Source organism: Polypterus senegalus, chromosome 4 (genome assembly GCF_016835505.1).
Source record: "Polypterus senegalus isolate Bchr_013 chromosome 4, ASM1683550v1, whole genome shotgun sequence".
NCBI lineage: Eukaryota > Metazoa > Chordata > Cladistia > Polypteriformes > Polypteridae > Polypterus > Polypterus senegalus.
Genome location: NC_053157.1, coordinates 66,416,676 through 66,444,376, shown reverse-complemented (window position 1 = coordinate 66,444,376; position 27,701 = coordinate 66,416,676). Strand labels below are relative to the sequence as shown.

The 27,701-nt window shown below is 39.2% G+C and overlaps 1 protein-coding gene across 2 annotated transcripts in view; it reads left to right on the top strand.

Annotated features, from left to right (window-relative positions):
• LOC120527411 overlaps positions 1-27,701 on the top strand; it is a 183,769-nt gene that overhangs the window by 110,103 nt on the left and 45,965 nt on the right. For both annotated transcript variants that reach the window (XM_039750795.1, XM_039750794.1), the window contains one exon: positions 6,738-7,452. In XM_039750795.1, coding sequence (XP_039606729.1) covers positions 6,738-7,452 — 715 coding nt within the window. The remainder of the gene's footprint in view (positions 1-6,737; positions 7,453-27,701) is intronic.

The following is a 27,701-nucleotide window of genomic DNA, read 5'->3' as shown; positions in this document are numbered from 1 at the left end:
CAATTACGACAGTATTTGACGGATTTGTTGTATTGAAGTGACATTCGGCAACTGTCAAGCGTTGTAAGCACACAACCGGTTTCAGCGATAAAATCACATCCAGCTTTTGAGAGTTTAAATATTCATAAACATCAAAGTGTCCACTACTGAAATCGTCACCTGTGAATCTAAGATGTTTAAGAGGCAATGGCGGTTGTCGAAAGGTGTAAAATATTTGGCCATTTCGGTACACTTGAAAGCGACAACCGAACGAAGGGCTCAAGCATTTCACTCTTCTAGTGCTCCTGTGTAGTATAATTATCTCCTGTACTGTCATCAGTCCACATCTTGAACCTGTCCCCAGTCATTCAATACATAAGACACAATGTTCCTCCGGATATCAAGACTGAGCCTGATATGGCCATGCAGTATGTAACAAAGAGAATGGAAAAGGTCGGTGGTATCTCCGGGCATGGAAACCACTCGGTAAGTGATAGTTGTTTGATCGATAGTGATCATCTCGATAGACATGGTAATGGGGGTTGGAATGATAAAGGAAATGGGTACCTGAGCAATGTAAAGTAAGTGTAAAATACCTACACAATAACTATAATTGTAATAAACAAACAATAAAACAGCTGAGAAGCCGTGGATTAAACAAAAAGGCTGTAGTTATCAGTAGGGAGACGTGAATCCCGTGGCGAAGCAAGGAAGGGAATGTAGAGACTGGAGCAACGGACGGCCTTATATAGGCAGGCAGCCAACAACGGGGAGGCGTTGGGATGGGGACCCAATGCCGCCTCACACGGGCGACCGAGCTGCAGGCTATGGACGTATATATGTATGTAAATAGGATTCAGTTAGCGTTGGGAACCCGTGTACCAAATTTCTTGAAGATGGGCCCATAAGTAACAAAGACTGTTGAAAAGTTCAATATGGCGGCCGACAGTGGCATCATACCACCAAAATAAGTACGTACATTGGTTTCGGTTAGTGCAGGGAAGCCGCCTACCAAATTTCGAGAAGATGGGGCCATAAATAAGAAAGTTCAACATGGCGGACGTTGTTGACCGTTATGACCATTACGAGTACATTTTCGAAATGAAACCTGCTTAACTTTTGTAAGTAAGCTGTAAGGAATGAGCTTGCCAAATTTCAGCCTTTTACCTACACGGGAAGTTGGAGAATTAGTGATGTTGGAAAATTCAATGTGGCGGCTGACAGTGGCGTCATACCACCGAAATAAGTACGTACATTGATTTCGGTTAGCTCAGGGAAGCCACCTACCAAATTTTGTGAAGATGGGGCCGTAAATAAGAAAGTTCAACTTGGCGGACGTTGTTGACCGTTATGACCATTACGCGTAGAATTTCAAAATGAAACCTGATTAATTGTTGTAAGTAAGCTGTAAGGAATGGGCCTGCCATATTTCAGCCTTCTACCTACACGGGAAGTTGGAGAATTAGTGACGTTTGGAAAATTCAATATGGCGGCCGACAGTGGCGCCATACCACCAAATAAGTAAGTACATCGGTTTCGGTTAGCGCACGGAAGCCGCCTACCAAATTTCGTGAAGATGGGGCCATGAATAAGAAAGTTCAACATGGACGTTGTCGACCGTTATGACCGTTACGTGTAGAAGTTTAAAATGAAACCTGCTTAACTTTTGTAAGTAAGCTGTAAGGAATAAGCCTGCCAAATTTAAGCTTTCTACCTACATGGGAAGTTGGAGAATTAGTGATGAGTGAGTCAGTCAGGGCTTTGTCTTTTATTATTATAGATTGAGGGTTTGTTCTGTGTATTGTATTGACCCCTTCTTTTTGACACCCACTGCACACCCAACCTACCTGGAAAGGGGTCTCTCTTTGAACTGCCTTTCCCAAGGTTTCTTCCATTTTTTCTCTACAAGAGGTTTTTGTTTTTTTGAGAGTTTTTCCTTGTCTTATTAGAGTCAAGAGGCAGGGCCTGTTAAAGCCCATTGCGGCACTTCTTGTGTGATTTTGGGCTATACAAAAATTAAATTGTATTGTTACAGCATAAGAGTTCACATTATAAATACTGAATGGATAAATATGTGTAGAAAGTTTGTCATAGAGAAAATTATGATGACTTGCACACCACTGTAGATACTGAATTGGGCCTGGCATTGAAAAGACAGACTGACTGAAATTGTGCTACATCTGCTCATATACAGGCTTCATCAACAGTTGGTGAAAATAATTATTTTTCTTTGCTTACTATTTACCGCCCATCTCTCTGGGAAAGTTGCATTCATCATACGGAAGCAATACTGACAAGTGGAGTGTTGTTAATAATATCGGCACCAACAAGTAAATTCAATAATAATACCTCTAGTTCAGGAAAAACACCCATTCCTAGACTACTTTTCCTCTTCATTGCTCCTGATGGAAAATGCTAGGCTAAGTATGTTGTATCTACCACATTGTGTTATAACCACAATGCAAGTGTGACTTTCCAGTAACAACAAGATTTGTTTGTTAGAAGTAGCATCAAATGTGATGAATGGTCGCACCCCATCTATTAACCATGACTGTGACCTGCAGTTCTTCTTGTGTTTTCATATGCCATGTAAGCAAGTCATTTTCTTTACAGTACAAAGTCCAGAGACGATTTTCATAAGCTACATCTCCAAGTACTGTTGATACGCCTAACTTCATCAGTAAATCAGATAATCGAGTGGGATACATGTATATACACACACACACAGTACTTTGCAAATGTTTTAGGCAGGTGTGAAAAAATGCTGTAAACAGAGAATGCTTTCAGAAATGGAAGTGTTAATCATTTATTTTCAATAATCAACAAAATGCAGTGAATGAACAAAAGAGAAATCTAAATCAAATCAATATTTGGTGTGACCACCCTTGGCCTTCAAAACAGCATCAGTTCATTTAGGTACACATGCACACAGTTTTTGAAGGAACTTGGCTGGTAGGTTGTTCCAAACATCTTGGAGAACGAGCCACAGATCTTCTGTGGATGTTGGCTTCCTCACATCCTTCTGTCTCTTCATGTAATCCCAGACACACTCGATGATGTTGAGATCAGGGCTCTGTGGGGGCCATACCATCACTTCCAGGACTTCTTGTTCTTCTTTTTACGCTGAAGATAGTTCTTAATGACTTTTTGGCTGTATGTTTGGGGTCGTTGTCCTGCTGCAGAATAAATTTGGGGCCAATCATATGCCTCCCTGATGGTATTGTATGATGGATAAGTATCTGCCTGTATTTCTCAGCATTGAGAACACCATTAATCCTGACCAAATCTCCAACTCCATTTGCAGAAATGCAGCCCCAAACGTTCAAGGAACCTCCACCATGCTTCACTGTTGCCTGCAGACACTCATTATTGTACCGCTCTCCAGCCCTTCGACGAACAAACTGCCTTCTGCTACAGCCAAATATTTCATATTTTGACTTATCAGTCCAGAGCACCTGCTGCCATTTTTCTGCACCCTAGTTCCTATGTTTTCATGCATACTTGAGTCGCTTGGCCTTGTTTCCAGGTCGGAGGTATGGCTTTTTTGCTGCAACTCTTCCATGAAGACCACTTCTGGCCAGACTTCTCCGGACCATGGATGGGTGTACCTGGGTCCCACTGGTTTCTGCCAGTTCTGAGCTGATGGCACTGCTGGACTACTCCCGATTTCGAAGGGTAAAAAGCTTGATGTGTCTTTCATCTGCTGCACTGTTTCCTTGGCCGACCACTGCGTCTATGATCCTCAACGTTGCCTGTTTCTTTGTGCTTCTTCAAAAGAGCTTGAACAGCTCATCTTGAAACCCCAGTCTGCTTTGAAATCTTTGTCTGGGAGAGACCTTGCTGATGCAGTATAACTACCTTGTGTCTTGTTGTTGTGCTCAATCTTGCCATGACATGAAACTGTCTTCCACAACCTCACCTTGGTAGCAGAGTTTGGCTGTTCCTCACCCAGTTTTAAGCCTCCTACACAGCTGTTTCTGTTTCAGTTAATGACTGTGTTTCAACCTACGTGTGACATTGATGATCATTAGCACCTGTTTGGTATAATTGGTTGATCATACACATGACTATAATCCTACAAAATCCCTGACTTTGTGCAAGTGTACCTATAAGAATTGATGCTGGTTTGAAGGCAAAAGGTAGTAACACCAAATATTGATTTAATTTAGATTTTTCTTTTGTTCGCTCACTTTGCATTTTGTAAATTTATAAAAATAAGCAATCATTATTTATATTTCTGAAAGCATTCTTTGTTTACAGCATTTTTTCACACCTGCCTAAAACTTTTGCACAGTACTATATATATATAACAAGGTCCCTAAATAAGTATACTAAGGTATTTTATAAATATTTTATAATGTGTTCTTCTTGTGCTTATTAAAATGAAACAGGAGTTATGTTAGTACACTGCTGCCTTCTGTCTTGCTAAAATCTTGTTGCCACGTTGACTTGTCCCTTAGTAATCATGTTGATCTCTATAGTATCCATATATATATATATAATTCACTAAGGCAAGACAACCATGGAAAGCACGCCAGAAGGGGCGTGGATTCACTAAGCCGCCGACAAGTGAGACACCTATGGCGAACGCAGGAAGGAGCCACGCCCACCAACTCCAAGACCATTGGATACGACGACAACTCACAGAGCCACGCCCACCAACTCAGACGCGACGACACAGAAAAACCGGCGTCATTTATATTCGTCTGTCGTAGAGGTCACATGCAGCTCCGACCCACGTTGACTGTTAATAGAGGCATGTTTCTTGCGGAGGTGAATCGCCATATGCGCGTAAAACTGTTTGCAGGGTATCCCATGGGATCCTTAAAACGTTACTTTACAACCGAGGTTAAAACACAATGAAGTGAGCAGTCTTTAAAAAACGAGTTTTTGGTTACGACGCATGCGACGCGCACTATAGCAAACTGTTTTACACGCTACATACAGCAATTCGCATCCACGACAAACATGCGTCGTCTTAGATACTCCTGCACTTTTTACACATCCCCCTCCCACCATGGTCGGGTGTCTTGGTGGATTATATATAGAAAGGCAGCCAAAACCGCACAGAGCAATGAAAAGTCTACGTGAGTCACAGGTGCATCTGGACTGTACAAAGACGACAACGACTCGAGTGACAAGTTGGAGGTGGGCACATGAGCAGGCAGTGTATACTGAACGAGAAATCAGCAGACTAGCATGACAGAGGGAGCGGAGTGGATGTCCTTCTCCTCTCCTCCCGTTCCACCCTGAGCGCCGCACGGACGATTGTGTGCTGGTTCGTTCCATGCATTGGTTAAAACCCAAAGAAGGAAGCAGTCTTTAAAAACCAATAAGCCCTGTGCCTCTGTTTCATTACCGTCTCACCTGCTTCACCAATGCAGGCCACGCAACAGCGATCCGGCGGCGTCATTCCCATGACCGCGGGCAGCCAACCGGGTAACCAAAGTCTTTGGGTTCAGGGGGGAGTATGGTTACAAAGCTGAAACTTAAAGGAATTGACGGAAGGGCACCACCAGGTGTGGAGCCTTTTGCTTCATTTGACTCAACACAGGAAACCTCACCCGGCCCGGACACGGATAGGATTGACAGATTGATAGCTCTTTCTCGATTCTGTGGGTGGTGGTGCATGGCAGTTCTTAGTTGGTGGAGCGATTTGGCTGGTTATTTCTGAAAACGAACAAGACTCCCGCATGCTAAATAGTTACACGACCCAACAGCGGTCGGTGTCCAAATTCTTAGAGGGACAAGTGGCTTTCAGCCACGTGAGATTGAGCACAGGTCTGTGATGCACTTGTATGTCCGGTACTGCACGCGCGCTACACTGAACGGATCAACGTGTGTCTACCCGACGCGGGGAGGCGTGGGTAAGCCGTTGAACCCCATTCGTGATGGAGACCGTGGCTTCCAATTGTTCCCCACGAACGAAAAATTCCCAGTACGTGAGGGTCATACGCTCGCACTGATTATGTCCCTGCCCTTTGTAAAGCTCCCCATGGTCAGGTGACTTGGTGGATTATATATATAAAAAAAAAGCAGCCGGAACCGCAAAGAACAATGAAAAATCAACGTGGAAACCGACTGAGGCGGTGTTTGGAAAATTAACAGTCAACGTGACTCACAGGTGCGTGTGGACTGTACACAGACGAAAGCGACTCAGGTAAGGAGTTGAGGGCGGACAGTGCGTACTGAACGAGCGCCGTTCAACCCGTCCTTCGCTTTGGAAGGAGAAAGCGCGACGGCGCCTCCGTTTTCAGTCACGGACAATTGTATGTTGGTTCGTAGCGTGCATTGTTGCAATGTTACTGTTCTTGGTGGTTTATTAAATTATGGATTTTTCAAATGTTTATTTTTTCCTCTGTGCTTAAACTTGTCTGTGAGCTGGGGTGGTAGTTACTGTTTAAAATAATGTTGCTTAAGTATGCATAAGCTTGTAGCTGTAAAAGGTGATAGAACAGTTACTATAGCAAGCAGTAACATAAAACAAGGTCATTAAGTCTGGGATGTAGGCAAGTCTCAATATTCCATGCTTATCCACACAATAGTAGGTAATAAAGGTTAGACTATATTTTCAGCTTCTCTCTTTGTAGTATGGTTAGCTATGAGCCAGAAGAAATTTGATTGTTTCAGCCATGTTAACCAAATCAGAAGTTGGGCTAAAACAAGAAGCAAAATTTCAGTTGGTCTCTAATTGTTGCTAATAACAGTGATTTCTCTGATTTGTTTTAATGTAACTGATCAAAATATTATTTTTTCAGCCAATACAAAGAAGAATGAAAATATTGTGAAAGAAAAGAAGAATATTAAAAATGAGAATTATATATCAAGAAGACAGAAAACTCCTGTACCGCTAAAAAATCAGAAGTTAGAAGTGGCTCATTCTGCCGACACTGACTCCGAAAGTTCTTCATCTTCGATTGCAAAACACATTGAAATTAAGGTCAAGCCAAATAAAAAAACAATTAAGAAATGCACTAAACAGTCAAGTGTAAAGAAGCAAACTCTGCACAAACTGTCTAAACCTTCTTGTCTGAGTAAGGATGATAATCAGGTTCTGAATATGGACATGGAAGATAACAGAAACAGTAAAGCATCCGCTGATGGACCTTCTAAAAAACGGTCCAAGTCTCAGATAAAATTAAAACAAAATGTAGTCAACGTTCCAAATTTTAGAAAATCTCTGGCATCATTTAAGAATGTATTTGACAGTTGTTCGAGCCCTCCTTTAGAGACCAGAAGTAATCCACCATTGTCCTCATCACTCAACAGAATTTGTGCAGTGCCAGGAATGGCCTTGGATTTTCAGAATGACCATTTGTTATCTGAATCTTCTGATTCAGAAATGAGTAATGACTTGTATAGCCAACATGTACATGATGCTCATGAACAAGCATCAGATCAAGAAAATATGGGAACACAAGTGAAGATTATGAATGCAAAACCTGGCATCCATCTTCATTTATTGATGAAAGAGTAAGTCCAATTCCTTATCAATGACTTTTTAAATTAGAAATATTTGATGCCTGATAATTAAATTTTATTCTGTGATTCTGTGATCTCAGAATTACCACAGTAAATTTATGATACAGAGTTGTTTTGTTTTCGTCTTGCATTATATGTCACTCACCTAATCTATATATTGGTTTATGAGGTTTTCATCACCCAGAGCAATCAAGCATCACTTACAGTGGGTACGGAAATTATTCAGACCCCCTTCAATTTTTCACTCTTTGTTATATTGCAGCCATTTGCTAAAATCATTTAAATTATTTTTTTCCCTCATTAATGTACACACAGCACCCCATATTGACAGACAAAAAAAAACTATTTTTGAAATTGTTGCAGATTTATTAAAAAAGAAAAACTGAAATATCACATGGTCCTAAGTATTCAGACCCTTTGCTCAGTATTTAGTAGAAGCACCCTTTTGAGCTAATACAACCATGAGTCTTCTTGGGAAAGATGCAACAAGTTTTTCACACCTGGATTTGGGGATCCTCTGCCATTGCCCCTTGCAGATCCTCTCCAGTTCTGTCAGGTTGGATGGTAAACGTTGGTGGACAGCCATTTTTAGGTCTCTCCAGAGATGCTCAATTGGGTTTAAGTCAGGGCTCTGGCTGGGCCTTTCAAGAACAGTCACAGAGTTGTTGTAAAGCCACTCCTTCGTTATTTTAGCTGTGTGCTTAGGGCCATTGTCTTGTTGGAAGGTAAACCTTTGGCCCAGTCTGAGGTCCTTGGCACTCTGGAGAATGTTTTTGTCCAGGATATCCCTGTACTTGGCCGCATTCATCTTTCCCTCGATTGCAACCAGTCGTCCTGTCCCTACAGCTGAAAAACACCCCTACAGCATGATGCTGCCACTGCCATGCTTCACTGTGGGGACTGTATTGGACAAGTGATGAGCAGTGCCTGGTTGTCTCCACACATACCGCTTAGAATTAAGGCCAAAAAGTTCTCTTGGTCTCATCAGACCAGAGAATCTTATTTCTCACCATCTCCGGAGTCCTTCAGGTGTCTTTTAGCAAACTCCATGCGGGCTGTCATGTGGCTTGCACTGAGGGTTCCAAGAGGCCACTCTGCCATAAAGCCCTGACTGGTGGAGGGCTGCAGTGATGGTTGACTTTCTACAACTTTCTCCCATCTCCTGACTGCATCTCTGGAGCTCAGCCAAAGTGATCTTTGGGTTCTTCTTTACCTCTCTCACCAAGGCTCTTCTCCCCCGGTAGCTCAGCTTGGCCGGACGGCCAGCTTTAGGAAGGGTTCTGGTCATCCCAAACGTCTTCCATTTAAGGATTATGGAGGCCATTGTGCACTTGGGAACCTTAAGTGCAGCAGAAATTTTTTTGTAACCTTGGCCAGATCTGTGCCTTGCCACAATTGTTTCTCTGAGCTCTTCAGGCAGTTCCTTTGACCTCATGATTCTCATTTGCTCTGACATGCATTGTGAGCTGTAAGGTCTTATATAGACAGGTGTGTGGCTTTCCTAATCAAGTCCAATCAGTATAATCAAACACAGCTGGACTCAAATGAAGGTGATCTCAAGGATGATCAGAAGAAATGGAAAGCACCTGAGTTAAATATATGAGTGTCACAGCAAAGGGTCTGAATACTTAGGACCATGTGATATTTCAGTTTTTCTTTTTTAATAAATCTGTAACAATTTCAAAAATTCTTATTTTTGTCTGTCAATATGGGGTGCTGTGTGTACATTAATCAGGAAAAAAATTAATTTAAATGTTTTAGCAAATGGCTGCAATATAACAAAGAGTGAAAAATTGAAGGGGGTCTGAATACTTTCCGTACCCACTGTATACATTGCATACTTTGTGTATTCTTCAAAAACCTTTACAATACTACAAAGAATATGCCAAAAAAAAGCTAATTTAAATACATTGTGTGCTTGTTGTTCTTATGTAGCTGACTTTGAAGACAACATAGAGATACTAGAGATGATGCTCTTTAGATTAGATAACATGCAGTGATGATTCTTGTGAGAAAATTGGCAAAGCTAAAGACTGAACTTTGGAATAGTTAAAACCATATTGAAATTCAACATAATTGGTAAAAATTTCTTTGTGTTAAAATTGTACATCTGTCTATAGCCTTAGTATTTTGGAAATGCACCTCATTTGCAATTAATCTTAGGTCGTTTGCAAAATAGTTTTAATATGTCCTTACATTAGGATAACAAATACTAATATTAAGCCAAAGTAAATTGTGTGAGACTACTGTATGTTCAGCCTTTAAGATTATGTGGCTGTGATCTGGATGACATTTTAAATGGTTACCTAGGTGGTTTTATTGTCATTTTGTGGAATAGCAAACTAAGAATTACAGTGATGTTCTGATAAATTGATTGTCTGGCAATCTAATATGGCAGATTTTTCACTACAAAAGACTTGGATCAGCAATTGGGAAATTGACTGAAAACAAAAAAAACTATTCTTTTCAGCAACTGCTTTTCTAAGCTTTACAGTAGTGTTCTTGTACTACTCCTTCACACAAGGTTTTACAGTAGCTGAGCTGCAAACTTCTATAAACAGAGGGCAATAAAGCTGATTTTACTAGAATTAGACAAACAGTAAGAAAAGCTACTTTAATGAATTCAGATCTTTTTATTTTGTCCTTTAATTAAAATGAACATGGCTTGTCTGAATTTGGTCGGTGAGCAAGTTTGCATTCAGATCTACACTTAATGACTGTTGTTTTTTTTTTATTGATTTATCTACTAGTTTTTTTTTCCCCCAGTTAGTTGACTAATTTAATGACTACCTTGTCAATCAATGTAATTAAAAGTTTGATTACTCCATTAGAAATCCTAACAAATATCAATAAGCAACTTTTAAACATTTTTATCATTAGAATGTCAACATTTTATTATGTAATAAGGTGAGAAATGTGTGCAAATTTTTCATCTTTCCAAATAAATTAAAATAATTCAAGTTCAGGAATAAAGGTTTGATAACAAAAGTGCAGTTTCAATCAGATCACTTCAACATAGCTCAATATCAATTCAGATAGCATTTCATATTATATAACAAAAACTAGGGCAATAAAAATCGGATCAACACACAGAGTCTCCTTTCCCTTTCTCCATGAGTCTGTCCCAGTATGTGACACCCAACTCTGACCTGAGCCATGGAGACAGCAGGGGTTAAGTTGGGCATTACAGTGATGGAATGTAAGCATGTTTAGCAAGTCAGACTTGCTCTTTTCTTTGCCACAATATTCTCCTCTGCTAAAATGTATCCTTCACGATGCACACATTACTGGGACAGACAAGTATGACTGCTAGAAAAGCTAAGGTGGGACACATTCCTTGCAATTTCTGTTCAACATGTTTGTTAGCTCTTTTCCTTTAGATTCATATGGAACCGAGTGCTCTTCCAAATACAGTACCAACCTCATTCTTCACAATTTTCCTGTTAGCAGCATTTAATTGGCCACTGTATTCCTCATTGCTGTGGAAATTTCAGTCTGAGCCAAGTAAAGTCTATAATAGGGACCCTGGGTTCCCCTTTGAATCTTGTGACTGGGCACAGATAGAATCATTCTGTTTCACACTTGTCTGCAGAAGAGGGTCATTGCTGTTTTTGCTTTTGCATGAAATGCTGGAGCTTGTAGTTAGAGGACAAACTCTGGTGACAAGAACTTGAATTTCCAAAATTGCTGGTCAAGGGCAGCATCAGTAATGCAAACATTTTTACCATCATTCCTGAATGTGGTTTCCACTCCCACCTTGATGCCATTTACTTCACTGCAGTTGTCTGGAAAGATTTAACATTAATCAACTTAAAGGGTTTTCTTTTTGTGTGGATGTTTAGAGATCCTTTATTAGTTGAGGCAGATCAGAACCCAGGATATAAGACTCCCCGCTGATGAATATGGTGGCTTGATCAAAGGGCTTTAGAAACTGTTTCAATAGTTCCAGCAGACTTCACTCATCACTTGTCAAACCCATGTAATATTTCCCTTGCTGTGACACCTCTGGATTTGACAGGGTTGCGGTCAAAGGCCATTTTTGCTCCAAGAGGTGACTTATCATATAGCAAGAACTGTTTCACCTAAACATGGCATCTTGTATCAGTTTATGTTCAGGCATTCCCCACTGCTGCTCTTTTGCTTTCAGCTTGCTGCTGGCCAGCTCACTCTTCTTTAAATGTTCTACAAAGCGTCTTGCAGCCCCTGCAGTCTTTCTGACCTGAAAATCCTTCAGAGAATAGTTGACAACTACTTGAAGTGTATTGTCAGCACAATGCTAAGAATAAACTTCATATTTCTCTTCCAAGATCCTCAGAGATGCTACAATATAAATTGAATTATCATTTACAATAGCTAATACATTTTTGAGAGAGAAATCAAACTTCTCTGATGTCTTCTCCACCCAAACAGCAATATTTTCTGCTGTTTTTCAATCCTCAAGTGGCATTGTGGTAGGGTTATATGTCACCTTCCTGTCCTAATTAATGAAGTGGTTGGTGACTTATGAGTATGTTTGTTTGGGCACTTATGGCACATGTTTGTTTTTATTTTTTATTTGATTTCATGTTTTTGAGTGCTGCCTTCACACTCATTTGTATCCTAATACATATTATTCCATCATATTTTTAAAGTAGTGCTTGTAGCGTAGTGTAATTTATATACTGATTAAAATCTGTTGATCATCTGACAGAAACACTCACCCTCCACAGGAACAAAGATTCTTGCGTCCTTAATGATCATCTGAAAGATGCTGTTGGAGAGCTCAGTAGCTATGTGTGGTGTGCACATAGAATTTCTTTTTTGGAAAAACTCAGCTGTATTGATTTGCATTTTCCTTAAAAAGAAACCTGTAAGAGTATTAGTGGTATATTTTACAATTTTCTTCCCAACTTATGTGTCACTTGATTCATATAGAGTGTATACATGTATATAGTATATATTGATAACTAGCAAAATACCCACGCTACGCTGAGGAGGAGTAGTGTGTTAAAGAAGTTATGAAAAAGAAAAGGAAACATTTTAAAAATAACGTAACATGATTGTCAATGTAATTGTTTTGTCACTGTTATGAGTGTTGCTGTCATCAAGGATTTGATTATCATTATTTCTTTCAATCAGGTTCGTATCTGGAGGACCTGTTGTGTTCAAGTTACATTGTTGTGGTGTTATGATATGCCAGTTTACAATTACAAAGCATACAGAACACTATTATTTGGCTTTTGCTCAACATATTCTCATACTTCAGAAGTCTGAGGTCTTTTTCACAGAAGACCCACAGATGAACTAGGCAGTGCCATTTTGAATGATGGCGAAAATGTGGTACGTTAATGCATGCCACACAAACCCTGCTGCATTTACATACTCAATTAGATTGATAATGTTAACATGCTATAACAGCGTTTCTTGTATAGCAGCTCACAATATCAATACTTCGATAAAAAGAAGAGTAAAAGAATTTGAAAGTGGTCCTTAGTAAACAATAGGCTTTTTTGGCTTAACAGCAAAATTTGTTTGTGTAAGTTTTGGTAAGGAACAAGTATTGCATAATTAAAATGATAATCTACATTTATAATTACACCTTAAGAATTAGGACTGTCCAGCTGGTAAACTGGGGATAAGGAAGAAAAAATATATATATATATATATATATATATATATATATAAAGATAACCGTGGTATGTCTCATTTCCTTGGAACATCCGAGCACTGGGGTGTTTTCCAAACAAAGATTTATAGTGAAGCATATTTAGTTGTATGAAATTAAATCATATGTGAAAAACTGGCTGTGCAAAAATTTGGGTCCCCTTGTAATTTTGCTGAATTGAATGCATGTAACTGCTCAATACTGATTACTTGCAAAACCAAATTGGTTGGATTAGCTTGTTAAGCCTTGAACTTCATAGACATGTGTGTCTAATAATGAGAAAAGGTATTTAAGGTGGTCAATTGCAAGTTGTGCTTCCCTTGGACTCTCCTCTGAAGACTGGCAGCATGGAATCCTCAAAGCAACTCTCAAAAGATCTGAAAACAAAGATCGTTCAGTATCGTTTAGGGGAAGGCTACAAAAAGCTATCTCAGAGGTTTAAACTGTCAGGAATGTACTGTAAGGAATGTAATCAGGAAATGGAAGGCTACAGGCACAGTTGCTGTTAAACGCAGGTTTGGCAGGTCAAGAAAAATATAGGAGCAGTATATGCGTAGGATTGTGAGAATGGTTACAGACAACACATAGATCATCTCCAAAGACCTGCAAGAACATCTTGCTGCAGATGGTGTATCTGTACATCGTTCTACAATTCAGCGCAATTTGCACAAAGAACATCTGTATGGCAGGGTGATGAGAAAGAAGCCCTTTCTGTACTCACACCACAAACAGAGTCACTTGTATGCAAATGCTCATTTAGACAAGCCAGATTCATTTTGGAACAAAGTGCTTTGGACTGATGAGACAAAAATTGAGTTATCTGGTCATAACAAAAACAACTTTGCATGGTATAAGAAGAACACCGCATTCCAAGAAAAACACCTGTCAAAATTGATGAAGGTTCCATCATGCTCTGGGGCTGTGTGGCTAGTTCAGGGACTGGGGCCCTTGTTAAAGTCAAGGGTCAGATGAATTCAACCCAATATCAACATTTTTCAGAATAATGTTCAAGCAACAGTCACAAAGTTGAAGTTACGCAGGTGTTGCATATTCCAACACGACAATGACTCAAAACACAGTTTGAAATCTACAAAGGCATTCATGCAGAGGGAGAAGTACAATGTTCTGAAATGGCTGTCACAGTCCCTTGACTTCAATATCATCGAAAATCTATGGGATGATTTGAAGCAGACTATCCATGCCTGGCAGCCATCAAATTTAACTGTACTGGAGAGATTTTGTATGGAAGAATGGTCAAAAATACCTCTATCTAGAATCCAGACACTCATCAAAGGCTATAGGAGGCGTCAAGACGCTGTTATATTTGCAAAAGGAGGCTCAACTAAGTGTTGATGTCATATCTCTGTTGGGGTGCCCACATTTATGCACCTGACTAATTTTGTTATGATGCATATTACATATTTTCTGTTAATCCAATAAATTTAATGTCACTGCTGAAATACTACTGTTTTCATAAGGCATGTCATATATTAAAAGGAAGTTGCTACTTTGAAAGCTCAGCCAATGATAAACAAAAAATCCAAAGAATTGAGGGGTTCCTAAACTTTTGCATATGACTGTATGTATACACACACACACACATACATACATACATACATACATACATACATACATACAGCATTCGAAGTCTGAATCACAATCTGATTGTATGCGTTGTTACCTACCAGGTAACGCCTGCGGTTGGTCTGCAAGTTGGCAAACATCTGCCATGGGTGCCCTCTGAGTTGCGAGAAGCAGATCATAGAATGTTACACATAGTTAACTGTCAAATAATGCAAATGAGCCCAAAATAGGGCGAAACACGTGTTGGGTAGTCTTTGTATTATTTGACAGTCAACCATGTGTTATATATATATATATATATATATATATATATATATATACATACAGTGGTGTGAAAACTATTTGCCCCTTCCTGATTTCTTATTCTTTTGCATGTTTGTCACACAAAATGTTTCTGATCATCAAACACATTTAACCATTAGTCAAATATAATACAAGTAAACACAAAATGCAGTTTTTAAATGATGGTTTTATTATTTAGGAGAAAAAAATCCAAACCTACATGGCCCTGTGTGAAAAGTAATTGCCCCTTGTTAAAAAATAATCTAACTGTGGTGTATCACACCTAAGTTCAATTTCCGTAGCCACCCCCAGGCCTGATTACTGCCACACCTGTTTCAATCAAGAAATCACTTAAATAGGAGCTGCCTGACACAGAGAAGTAGACCAAAAGCACTTCAAAAGCTAGACATCATGCTAAGATCCAAAGAAATTCAGGAACAAATGAGAACAGAAGTAATTGAGATCTATCAGTCTGGTAAAGGTTATAAAGCCATTTCTAAAGCTTTGGGACTCCAGCGAACCACAGTGAGAGCCATTATCCACAAATGGCAAAAACATGGAACAGTGGTGAACCTTCCCAGGAGTTGCCGGCCGACCAAAATTACCCCAAGACCGCAGAGACGACTCATCCGAGAGGTCACAAAAGGCCCAAGGATAACGTCTAAAGAACTGCAGGCCTCACTTGCCTCAATTAAGGTCAGTGTTCACGACTCCACCATAAGAAAGAGACTGGGCAAAAACGGCCTGCATGGCAGATTTCCAAGACGCAAACCACTGTTAAGCAAAAAGAACATTAGGGCTCAACTCAATTTTGCTAAGAAACATCTCAATGATTGCCAAGACTTTTGGAAAAATACCTTGTGGACTGATGAGACAAAAGTTGAACTTTTTGGAAGGCAAATGTCCCGTTACATCTGGCGTAAAAGAAACACAGCATTTCAGAAAAAGAACATCATACCAACAGTAAAATATGGTGGTGGTAGTGTGATGGTCTGGGGTTGTTTTGCTGCTTCAGGACCTGGAAGGCTTGCTGTGATAGATGGAACCATGAATTCTACTGTCTACCAAAAAATCCTGAAGGAGAATGTCCAGCCATCTGTTCGTCAACTCAAGCTGAAGCGATCTTGGGTGCTGCAACAGGACAATGACCCAAAACACACCAGCAAATCCACCTCTGAATGGCTGAAGAAAACAAAATGAAGACTTTGGAGTGGCCTAGTCAAAGTCCTGACCTGAATCCAATTGAGATGCTATGGCATGACCTTAAAAAGGCGGTTCATGCTAGAAAACCCTCAAATAAAGCTGAATTACAACAATTCTGCAAAGATGAGTGGGCCAAAATTCCTCCAGAGCGCTGTAAAAGACTCATTGCAAGTTATCGCAAAGCTTGATTGCAGTTATTGCTGCTAAGGGTAGCCCAACCAGTTATTAGGTTCAGGGGGCAATTACTTTTTCACACAGGGCCATGTAGGTTTGGATTTTTTTTCTCCCTAAATAATAAAAACCATCATTTTAAAAACTGCATTTTGTGTTTACTTGTGTTATATTTGACTAATGGTTAAATGTGTTTGATGATCAGAAACATTTTGTGTGACAAACATGCAAAAGAATAAGAAATCAGGAAGGGGGCAAATAGTTTTTCACACTACTGTATATTATATAATATATAGTGGAGAGTGGCTGGGCTGCTACCCAGCCGGGACGCCCAGGAGGACCAGAGGAGGGCTTGCACCTCCTCCAGACCACGAGCAGTTGACCACCCTGATGGCTTTGGGGACGAAAGAGAAAGTGGTTAGTACGACGTGCGATTTCACGCTGCTCGACGGGTCCTTAAGCTGTTCCCTAAATGCCCATGCATGACAATATTATTAAAAGCAAGTACAAACAAGTTAGACTTAACAAAACTAAATTAAATTCACCAACCCACCCTAGAGAAACAGAGGAAGGCTTACAGCTGGAGTAAAACTTTAGGAGTAGAAATTAGGGAGGAGAATCCTTTTCCCCAATATAAAAGCTTATTCTTAAATGTTAATTAGATCCTGCCAGGTTTTTTTAAAAAATGTTTTGTACAGATACACTAAGTGAGATTTTTTCCAATTTCAAATAGTTTATAACATTTGTTACACACTGACTTGAAAGAGGTGGGCTAGGATACTTTTAGTTGATCAAGATAAGACTACATGCTAGTAGTATAATAAAGGCAATTACAGTTTTGTTGTCCTTCTCCAATTTAAGCCCATCAGGGAGTCCACCAAACACAGCTGTCAATGTATCAGATGTGATTGTGAAACCAAGGCTGTGTGATAGGCATTTAAATATTTTGGTCCAGAATGATTATGATTTTTTGCACACCCAAAACATATGGCCCAATGAGGCTGGAGCTCAATTGTAACCTTGTAGTCTTGCCCTGGAAACATTTTGAACAATTTTAATTGAGTTAGATGTCTTTCACCATTTTTGTTTAGAGAAACAGTGAAAACTCCCTTTTTTTTTTTACTTAAGCCTTGACAGCTTGTAATTATGAAAAGCATTTTATTTTCTTTAATGCCTTATGTATTATGGATAAATGTGTTTGTACATACTGTATTAGTCAAAGTACGTATTTTAAGGAAATTTTATTTTAGTGTTTTATGGCCACTGAAGAATTTAATTTTTTTTAATAAAAAATGAACAGTTAACACCTGTAGTCTATAGTTTAATTATAAAAATACACTTTGATATAGAACATAAGACTTTTATACATCTGGTTATGTAGGAGCTTATTGAAGGATGTTTTTTGAAGGGATAAATGGAAAAAAAATATCAGTATAGGAATCTGCCCATTAAGCAATATGAAATTGGTATTGGTCTTAAAAAAAAATTATCGGATGGTCCCTACTAACTGTGCTACCTGTCTTAAGATGGGTTGAAATCTAAGTAATCAAATTAGAACTCAGTGTAGATATTTGCAGTGCACACTCTGTTTAAATCTATTTTGTATGCAAGTTGTAATAAAATGTGCTGCTACAAATATTTCTGATGCACCGTTGGGAACACCTGAGATACATCAACCAGAAGGATGCACAGACAGACACACAGGCCCGTATCCTTTTTATTAAGGTGGATGTTTTAACAGTCATTAAAAGCGGTTCTGCAATTAATTATTTAAATAATTAAAACATAGAAGTGCATGTAAACATTTAAGCAGTGTTTAGCGGGCAATATCAATTAGTTGAATCAATATGTGAGAATATATATGTACTTTTTGTTAGACAAATGGTAAATTACAGAAGAAATTAAATAATATGACAGCTTGTAATTATGAGAACCATTTTCTTTAATGGCATATGCATTAAATATATTTTCTCTGGATATTTTTATAGTTAATGTATTTTAACAAATACTTGTTTATTTTTATAATCACTGAACAATAAGCCTATAGAATTTTGTTTTGTTAATAAAAAATGAACAAGTAACAACAAGTGTTTCCCAGATCTTTAACTGGCAACAGAGGTAAGGCGGTCCACTAGTGACTGTGTTTCCTTTGTAGAAGCTTGGCAGAATACCAGACACAATTATGACATTGACTTTTTCCTTGTGAAGTACTTCTGTAACACTTTAGATTGATGTGTATTAGTTTCAACACATAGTATTAAGGTATTGACTCCATTGCTGGCTACTGTGATCCATTTAGCTTCTATGTTGGACACACTGGCACCTAAAACATTTTTTTCTTATACTTTTGTGGCTAACCTACACCAAGTGCCTAGTCCCGTTTTTTTGTTCTACAACCTTGTTTATTCACAATTTGTAGTTGATTTTCCAAAAATATACGAGCTACAAAACACACAAAGATGATGTGATTGAACAAGGTTGGACTCGTGGAGCTGGTGCTTGATATGTGGCCAGTATCAAAATATTATACATTACAGTGTTTTTTTATTTTTCTTAACAAAGTACACCCTAACATACTGTATAACAACAAATAGTGCATACATATGTCTGTAAGATGTAGCTATTAAGTAAATATATATGATATATATTTTTTACTGTACCCTTATGGCTGGCAATACAATTGGTTTCATTTAGAATGCATGCTGTGTTTACTTTCAACTTCATACATTATACAGGGTGAGTTAAAATTATGTTAACACTAATTGATTATTTTTATGTCGACCACACCGTTCCACATCGATGGATAGGTTGTGGTGGACCATTGCCATGGCCTCTACACTCAACTGATTTGACAACCTGTGATTTCTGGTTATGGGGTATGATGAAGGAGCGATTATATAGCAGGAAAGTTTGTGATATCAGTGACCTGGAGGACAAGAATACAGACTGTGGTATCATCTGTTTCCTGCAAAATGTGTGTCCAGGCTTTAAAGGGTGCTGTTGCTAATTGGTTTTTGTGTGTTGAACATGATGGTGAACAGGTTGAGACATTCCTGTAAATCATCTTGCACATAAGAAGTATGTTTTGAGAATAAATAGTTTCCATCATTCAAATGTTAACATAATTTTGCCCTGTATATTTGAGATAAGAACATGGATCAAGTTTAAAAACAAATATCTTGTGGAAATGCAGAATAATTAATAGGTATATTAAATAAATGAACACGAAACATGAAATAAATGGATGTTCAGTGCAGCACTATTAGATTCGTGTTATGGTTATGCCTAGAATGGCCTAACCTACACTCACCTAAAGGATTATTAGGAACACCTGTTCAATTTCTCATTAATGCAATTATCTAATCAACCAATCACATGGCAGTTGCTTCAATGCATTTAGGGGTGTGGTCCTGGTCAAGACAATCTCCTGAACTCCAAACTGAATGTCAGAATGGGAAAGAAAGGTGATTTAAGCAACTTTGACCGTGGCATGGTTGTTGGTGCCAGACGGGCCGGTCTGAGTATTTCACAATCTGCTCAGTTACTGGGATTTTCACGCACAACCATTTCTAGGGTTTACAAAGAATGATGTGAAAAGGGAAAAACATCCAGTATGCGGCAGTCCTGTGGACGAAAATGCCTTGTTGATGCTAGAGGTCAGAGGAGAATGGGCCGACTGATTCAAGCTGATAGAAGAGCAACTTTGACTAAAATAACCACTCGTTACAACCGAGGTATGCAGAAAAGCATTTGTGAAGCCACAACACGCACAACCTTGAGGCGGATGGGCTACAACAGCAGAAGACCCCACCGGGTACCACTCATCTCCACTACAAATAGGAAAAAGAGGCTACAATTTCCACGAGCTCACCAAAATTGGACAGTTGAAGACTGGAAAAATGTTGCCTGGTCTGATGAGTCTCGATTTCTGTTGAGACATTCAAATGGTAGAGTCAGAATTTGGCGTAAACAGAATGAGAGCATGGATCCATCATGCCTTGTTACCACTGTGCAGGCTGGTGGTGGTGGTGTAATGGTGTGGGGGATGTTTTCTTGGCACACTTTAGGCCCCTTAGTGCCAATTGGGCATCGTTTAAATGCCACGGGCTACCTGAGCATTGTTTCTGACCATGTCCATCCCTTCATGACCACCATGTACCCATCCTCTGATGGCTACTTCCAGCAGGATAATGCACCATGTCACAAAGCTCGAATCATTTCAAATTGGTTTCTTGAACATGACAATGAGTTCACTGTACTAAAATGGCCCCCACAGTCACTAGATCTCAACCCAATAGAGCATCTTTGGGATGTGGTCGAACAGGAGCTTCGTGCCCTGGATGTGCATCCAACAAATCTCCATCAACTGCAAGATGCTATCCTATCAATATAGGCCAACATTTCTAAAGAATGCTTTCAGCACCTTGTTGAATCAATGCCACATAGAATTAAGGCAGTTCTGAAGGCAAAAAGGGGTCAAACAACGTATTAGTATGGTGTTCCTAATAATCCTTTAGATGAGTGTATAATTACAGAAGAGAAGGCGTAAAGGTTAAGGGATCAGTTTCCTATTCGGCACTTCTAAGTGAAAGATGTTTTGTTAAAAAATCTCTAATAAGCATTTGATACCTAATAGAGACCACATAGGACAATAACACAGGTACTAATTGTTATAGTGACCCTTGAAAAGGGGGATTGCTTATTTACTTTTAGAGCAGAGCCCATCTAATTCTGTACTAGCTCTCAGATTTCATTTGCATTTACAAGGGTGCATTTTGCTCTCTTGAGGTTATTAAAGGTGATTTCATGTTTATATTCTTAAGTTTTATAAGCAGCCTCTGTTATATTCCCCAAGGGAAAAGTTTGTCTAATGTGACAGAATGTTAATGCCCAATGATACAATCTCACCAGTCAAGAACTGAAAACACAAGAGTTTTCTCATATTCGTAATAACAGTTGTACAGTATAATTTAACATGGTTTCTTCCTCTCCAAAAAAATGTAGAACATAAAACATACACGTACCAGTTAGGTGCAAATAGCAATAACACTAATAAAATATAAAGTTTAATTTTGATTTATGTGAGACTGAAAGGATTAGGCCAAATGTAACCATGATGAAAGGGGATGTCTTTGCCTTGTTAAAAAGTAGGACAAATGTAAGTTAGCTGTGAAATGCAGAGATGAGCATATTCCAAATCACAGATATTTGAGTTGTTTAGAAACTAGAATGATGGGAGGAAATAATACATTTTTAGTGAATAACTCTGATTGCTATTGTTGATTTGAGGGAAGGGGGGCAGATGTGTACCAGTCAATTTTATACCGAGAATATGGTCTCATATAAAGAGAATAAGTTGTCTGTGAAACATTGTTCAGAAAGTAAAGAATATTATCTGTATACAGTGAAATGTTGTGGTGGGAGTTTTTAATTTATTTGGGAGAAAAATAATCTAAAGATAGGTGGCTGACAGAGCATCCAGTGGTAACAAAAGAAAGGTTGGGTAAAACTAACTAGAATCTTACTAGACATTTGACCAAATGTTAGTGTTGATCTTAACAACCACTGAAGGGTGGAAGCATAAGGTTTTCCCCAAGTTAATGAATTTTGATCCAAAACTCGCATGATAAATTTTGAGATTTCAGTCCCTAATAAAAAGAGAAAGAAAGAGACACAAATAGAAGGTGGGATAACATTAGTAATGTGGAGAAGACAGTGCTCATCATTTGGAAACCTAGTGAAATATAATCAACCAATTTGGTCTACGTTAATATTTACTGGATATTTTTTTATATAGAATACAGTATGCACAGAAATGAGAATGTATGATTAAGCACTCATTTTAATTAAGCACTTGTTTTACTTAGTAATTCTGTATCTTATTTTATTTTTATGCATATTGTAATCTCACCAGTATAGTTTAAGCAGTGGATGCCATTGAATGGTCAGACGGTTAAAATACTGGAATGCATGAAACCACTGCACCAGTGTAAAATGACACCCTGAAAGCTGATGAAGCATGGGGGAAGATTAGCAAAATAAGGAGGCATGGTTGACAAGCAGGCCAGACAGAGTCAGCAAAATGCCAAGATGTGTTAATCATTTGCATAGTGAATAAGGGGCATGGATGTACAGAAATTAATGAGAATTGGGCATGACTGAAAAGTGATTGCACAGATGTGGCAAAATGCCATTAGCTGTTGTCTATTAGCATAGCAGAGATGTCAAGTTATCTTATCTATGTTAAGCTATGTATTAAAATGTCCTCTGGCTCAGGAATGGTGGCTCTATCTGTGGACAGAGCGCAGCCATTTATCTATACTAATAAAAGGCAAAGCCCTCACTCACTGACTCACTCATCACTAATTCTCCAACTTCCCATGTAGGTAGAAGGCTGAAATTTGGCAGGCTTATTCCTTACAGCTTACTTACAAAGTTAAGCAGGTTTCATTTTGAAATTCTACACGTAACGATTATAAATGTTGACAACGTCTGCCATGTTAAACTTTCTTATTTTATGGCCCCATCTTCACAAAATTTGGTAGGCGGCTTCCCTGCGCTAACCGAAACCTATGTACGTACTTATTTCGGTGGTATGACGCCACTGTCAGCCGCCATATTGAACTTTCCAATGTCACTAATTCTCCAACTTCCCGTGTAGGTAGAAGGCTGAAATTTGGCAGGCTCATTCCTCGCAACTTACTTACAAAAGTTAAGCAGATTTCATTTCGAAATTCTACGCATAACGGTCGACAACGTCCGCCATGTTGAACTTTCTTATTTATGGCCCCATCTTCATGAAATTTGGTAGGCGACTTCCCTGCGCTAACCGAAACCAATGTACGTACTTATTTCAGTGGTATGACACCACTGTCGGCCGCCTTATTGAACTTTCAAACGGTCTTTGTTACTTATGGGCCCATCTTCAAGAAATTTGGTACGCGGGTTCCCAACACTAACTGAATCCTACTTACGTACATATATACGTCCATAGCCTGCAGCTCGGTCACTGTGTGAGGCAGCGTTGGCTCCCCCATCCCAATGCCTATATAAGGCTGTTCATCGCTCCGGTCTCTACATTCGCTTCCTTGCTTCGCCACAGGATTCACGTCTCCCTGCTGACAACTACAGCCTTTTTATTTATTCCACGACTTCTCCACTGTTTTACTTTTAGTTTGTTACGATTATAGTTATTGTGTAGGTATTTTAGACTTACTTTACATTGTTCAAGTACCGTACCCCTATTAACATGTCTATCGAGGTGATCACCATCAATCAAAGAACTGTCAGTTACCGAGTGGTTTCCATGCCTGTCGATGACACTGCCTTTTCCATTCTCTTTGTTACATATTGCACGGCCATATCAGGCTCACTCTTGGAGGAGCATTGTGTCTTATGTATTGAATGACTGGGACAGGTTCAAGGTGTGGACTGATGACAGTACAGGAGATAATTATACTACACAGGAGCACTATTAGGAGTGAAATGCTTAAGCCCGTCACCTATGGTTCTGCATGTGAGTTGATGGCTGCCACTGAATTGTTCGGTTGTCGCTTTCAAGTACACCGAAATGGCCAAATATTTTACACCTTTCGACAACCGCCAATGCCTCTTAAACATCTTAGATTCACAAGTGACAATTTCAGTAGTGGACACTTTGATGTTTATGAATGTTTAAACTCTCAAAAGCTGGATGTGAAGTTATCGATGAAACTGGTTGTATACTTACAACGCTTGACAGATGCCGAATGTCACGTCAACACAAGTCCTACAAATACTGTCGTAATTGAAACAAACCATGAAACTCAAACCGATTATGACAGCAGCAATCCAAGCTGTGAGATCTGAAACAAGATTACTGTTCACATGGCCAACTGTATTTTGCATGCTTAAGAGTAAGTTCAGCGCACAGCTTGGTCATATTACAACCGGAGGGCCGAACTCACAATGTGGTATACAAAGAGATCCTTAACAAATAATTATTGGTATATTTTCCCTCAGTTTAAAAAGGTTTAATTTTCTTCTTAATAAAACTTTTAAGGCAGTACTTCACCGCTGCGAAGCGTGGGTATTTTGCTATATATATATTGACAGATGCCAAATGTCACTTCAACACAAGTCCTGCAAATACTGTCGCAATTGAAACAAACCATGAAACTCAAACCGATTATGACAGCAGCAATCCAAGCTGTGAGATTTGAGACAGATTACTTTTCACATGGCCAACTGTACATTGCATGCTCAAGAGTAAGCTCAGCGCACAGCTTGGTCATATTACAACCGGAGAGCCGAAATGACAATGTGGTATACAAAGAGATCCTTAACAAATAATTATTGGTATATTTTCCCTCAGTTTTAAAAGGTTTAATTTTCTTCTTAATAAAAATTTTAAGGCAGTACTTTGCCACTGCAAAGCGCGGGTATTTTGCTAGTTATCTTAATAAAAGTCTAAAATAAAACCGGAAGGATTTTGGACTGTGAGTGATTTCTTGGCTTTGGATATTATTGGTTTAGGATTTTGTCTTGTATTCTGTCTTGTTCCTATTGACTTTCATTCCTCTCCTCTCTAGAGCATATCTCCACCTCTCCAGTGTCTCCTCAACCCGCTCCCTACTCTCGCTACAGATCACAATGTCATCAGCAAACATCATAGTCCATGGGGACTCCTGTCTAATCTCCTCTGTCAAATGGTCCATCACCATTGCAAATAAGAAAGGGCTCAGAGCCGATCCCTGATGTAATCCCACCTCCACCTTGAATGCATCTGTCACTCTTACCGCAGACCTCACCCCGGTCACACATATCCTGTACAACTCTTACATACGTCTCTGCCACTCCCGACTTCCTAATACAATACCACAACTCCTTTCGAGGCACCCTGTCATATGCTTTCTCCAGGTCCACAAAGACGCAATACAACTCCTTCTGGCCTTCTCTATAATTCTCCATCAACACCCTTCGGAGCAAACATGGCATCTGTGGTGCTCTTTCTTGGCATGGAACCATACTGCTGCTCATTAATCATCACCTCACTTCTTAACCTAGCTTCCACTACTCTTTACCATAACTTCATGCTGTGGCTCATCAATTTTATCCCCCTGTAGTTACTACAGTCCTGCACATCCCCCTAATTCTTAAATATCTGCACCAGTACACTTCTTCTCCACCTCTCAAGCATCCTCTCACTTTCCAAGATTCCATTAAACATTCTGGTTAAAAACTCCACTGCCATCTCTTCTAAACACCTCCATGCTTCCACAGGTATGTCATCTGGACCAACGGCTTTTCCATTCTTCATCGCCTTCACAGCTATCCTTACTTCCTCACTGCTAATCCGTTGCATTTCCTGATTCACTATCTCCACATCATCCAACCTCTTCTCTGTCTCTCGTTCTCTTCATTCATCAGCCTCTCAAAGTACTCTTTCCATCTGGTCAACACACTCTCTTCGCTTGTGAGTACCTTTCCATCTTTATCCTTTATTACCCTAACCTGCTGCACATCTTTCCCAGCTCTATCCCTCTGTCTAGCTAATCGGTACAGGTCCTTTTCTCCCTCCTTAGTGTCCAACCTTTCATACAACTCATCATACGCCTTTTCTTTAGCCTTCGCCACCTCTCTTTACCTTGCACCTTGTCTCCATGTACTCTTGTCTACTTTCTGCATCTCTCTCTGACTATCCCACTTCTTCTTTGCCATCCTCTTCCTCTGTATACCCTCCTGTAATTCCCCATTCCACCACCAGGTTTCCTTTTCCTCCTTCCTCTGCCCAGATGTCACACCAGGCACCCTTCTTGCTGTTACCCTTACTACATCTGCTGAAATTTCCCAACTGTCTGGTAATTCTTCACTACCACCCAGTGCCTGTCTCACCTTCTCCCTAAATTCGACCTTGCAGTCTTCCTTTTTCAACTTTCACCATTTGATCCTTAGCTCTGCCCTCACTCTCTTCCTCTTCTTCATATATATATGTTGTTCTCATATCTATCTATCTATCTATATATATATATATTCTCTCTATCTATCTATCTATATATATATATATATATATATATACCCGCGCTTGGCAGCGGAGAAGTAGTGTGTTAAAGAAGGAAAGAGAAAGAAAAGGAAACATTTTGAAAATAACGTAACATGATTGTCAATGTAATTGTTTTGTCACTGTTATGAGTGTCGCTGTGAGATATATATATATATATATATATATATATATATATATATATATACAGTATATATAGCAAAATACCAGCTTAGCGATGTCATGTGTTAAAGAAGTTATGAAAAGAAAAGGAAACATTTTAAAAATAATGTAACATGATTGTCAAAGTAATTGTTTTGTGTATTTGGCAGCGCCACAAAGTTTTTTCGCCTAGCTGCATCAGAAAATGTACCACAACGCCTGACACGCCTCCTTTTTAGTGTTTTCTCACAGCTTGGATTGCTGCTGTCATATATATACACACACACACACACACACAAACACACACACACACATACATACATATATATACACATACATATCTTCATATCTACATATCTACATACATATATACACACACACAAATTATATATGTGTGTGTGTATATATATATATATATATATATATATATATATATATATACACATACATACATACATATATATACACATACATATACTTGTGTGTATGTTTGTATGTGTCTATATGTGTGTGTATAGCTTTGGTCACTGAGTGCAAGGGAAAAATAATAAAATATAGTCTATAAGTTATTAAACAGTAAAACATTAACGCTTTAAGAAGTACAGGTACATTGAGCACTACTGGAGTGGTTTCAGGTAAACTACATTTTAAAGACTGTGTAACACAACAGGTAAGTAACTAACAGCAGCTAAAATATATATGGATCATCTCTCGGTAGTAGATCCCTTTTGAAAGGCGCTACACGACGGCTGTGGTATAGAAATTACATTTTCTATGTGAACGCTCAAATTTGTGCCTCTGGTAATGTGCCTTACCGCATTTAAAGAAAATTAGTTTTGTGTCCTCTGCAGTGTTAAGAGAGAAAGGCTTTGGTTTGGGATAAAAGGAAAAAGGTGTAAAGAAAGGAAAGTTGCCTTTTCTTTTATATAGTATAGAGAGATGTGTTCGCTGACGCTATGATCGCCTTTTGGGGACAGTCGCGTGGGTCTTGTGTAGACTGGTGAGACGTCCCTGCCATTAATCAGCTGTGATGGCACTGTCAGTCCTCCACTGTGTGCGTGTTTTCATAATCCGAGGTGAGGACCTCATAATCGATATCGTGCAAAAGAAAGTGTGAATCGCCTTAATATTATTTTTCCGTGGTGTAGTAAAGGGGTCCCGTGTTTGCACTTGTCT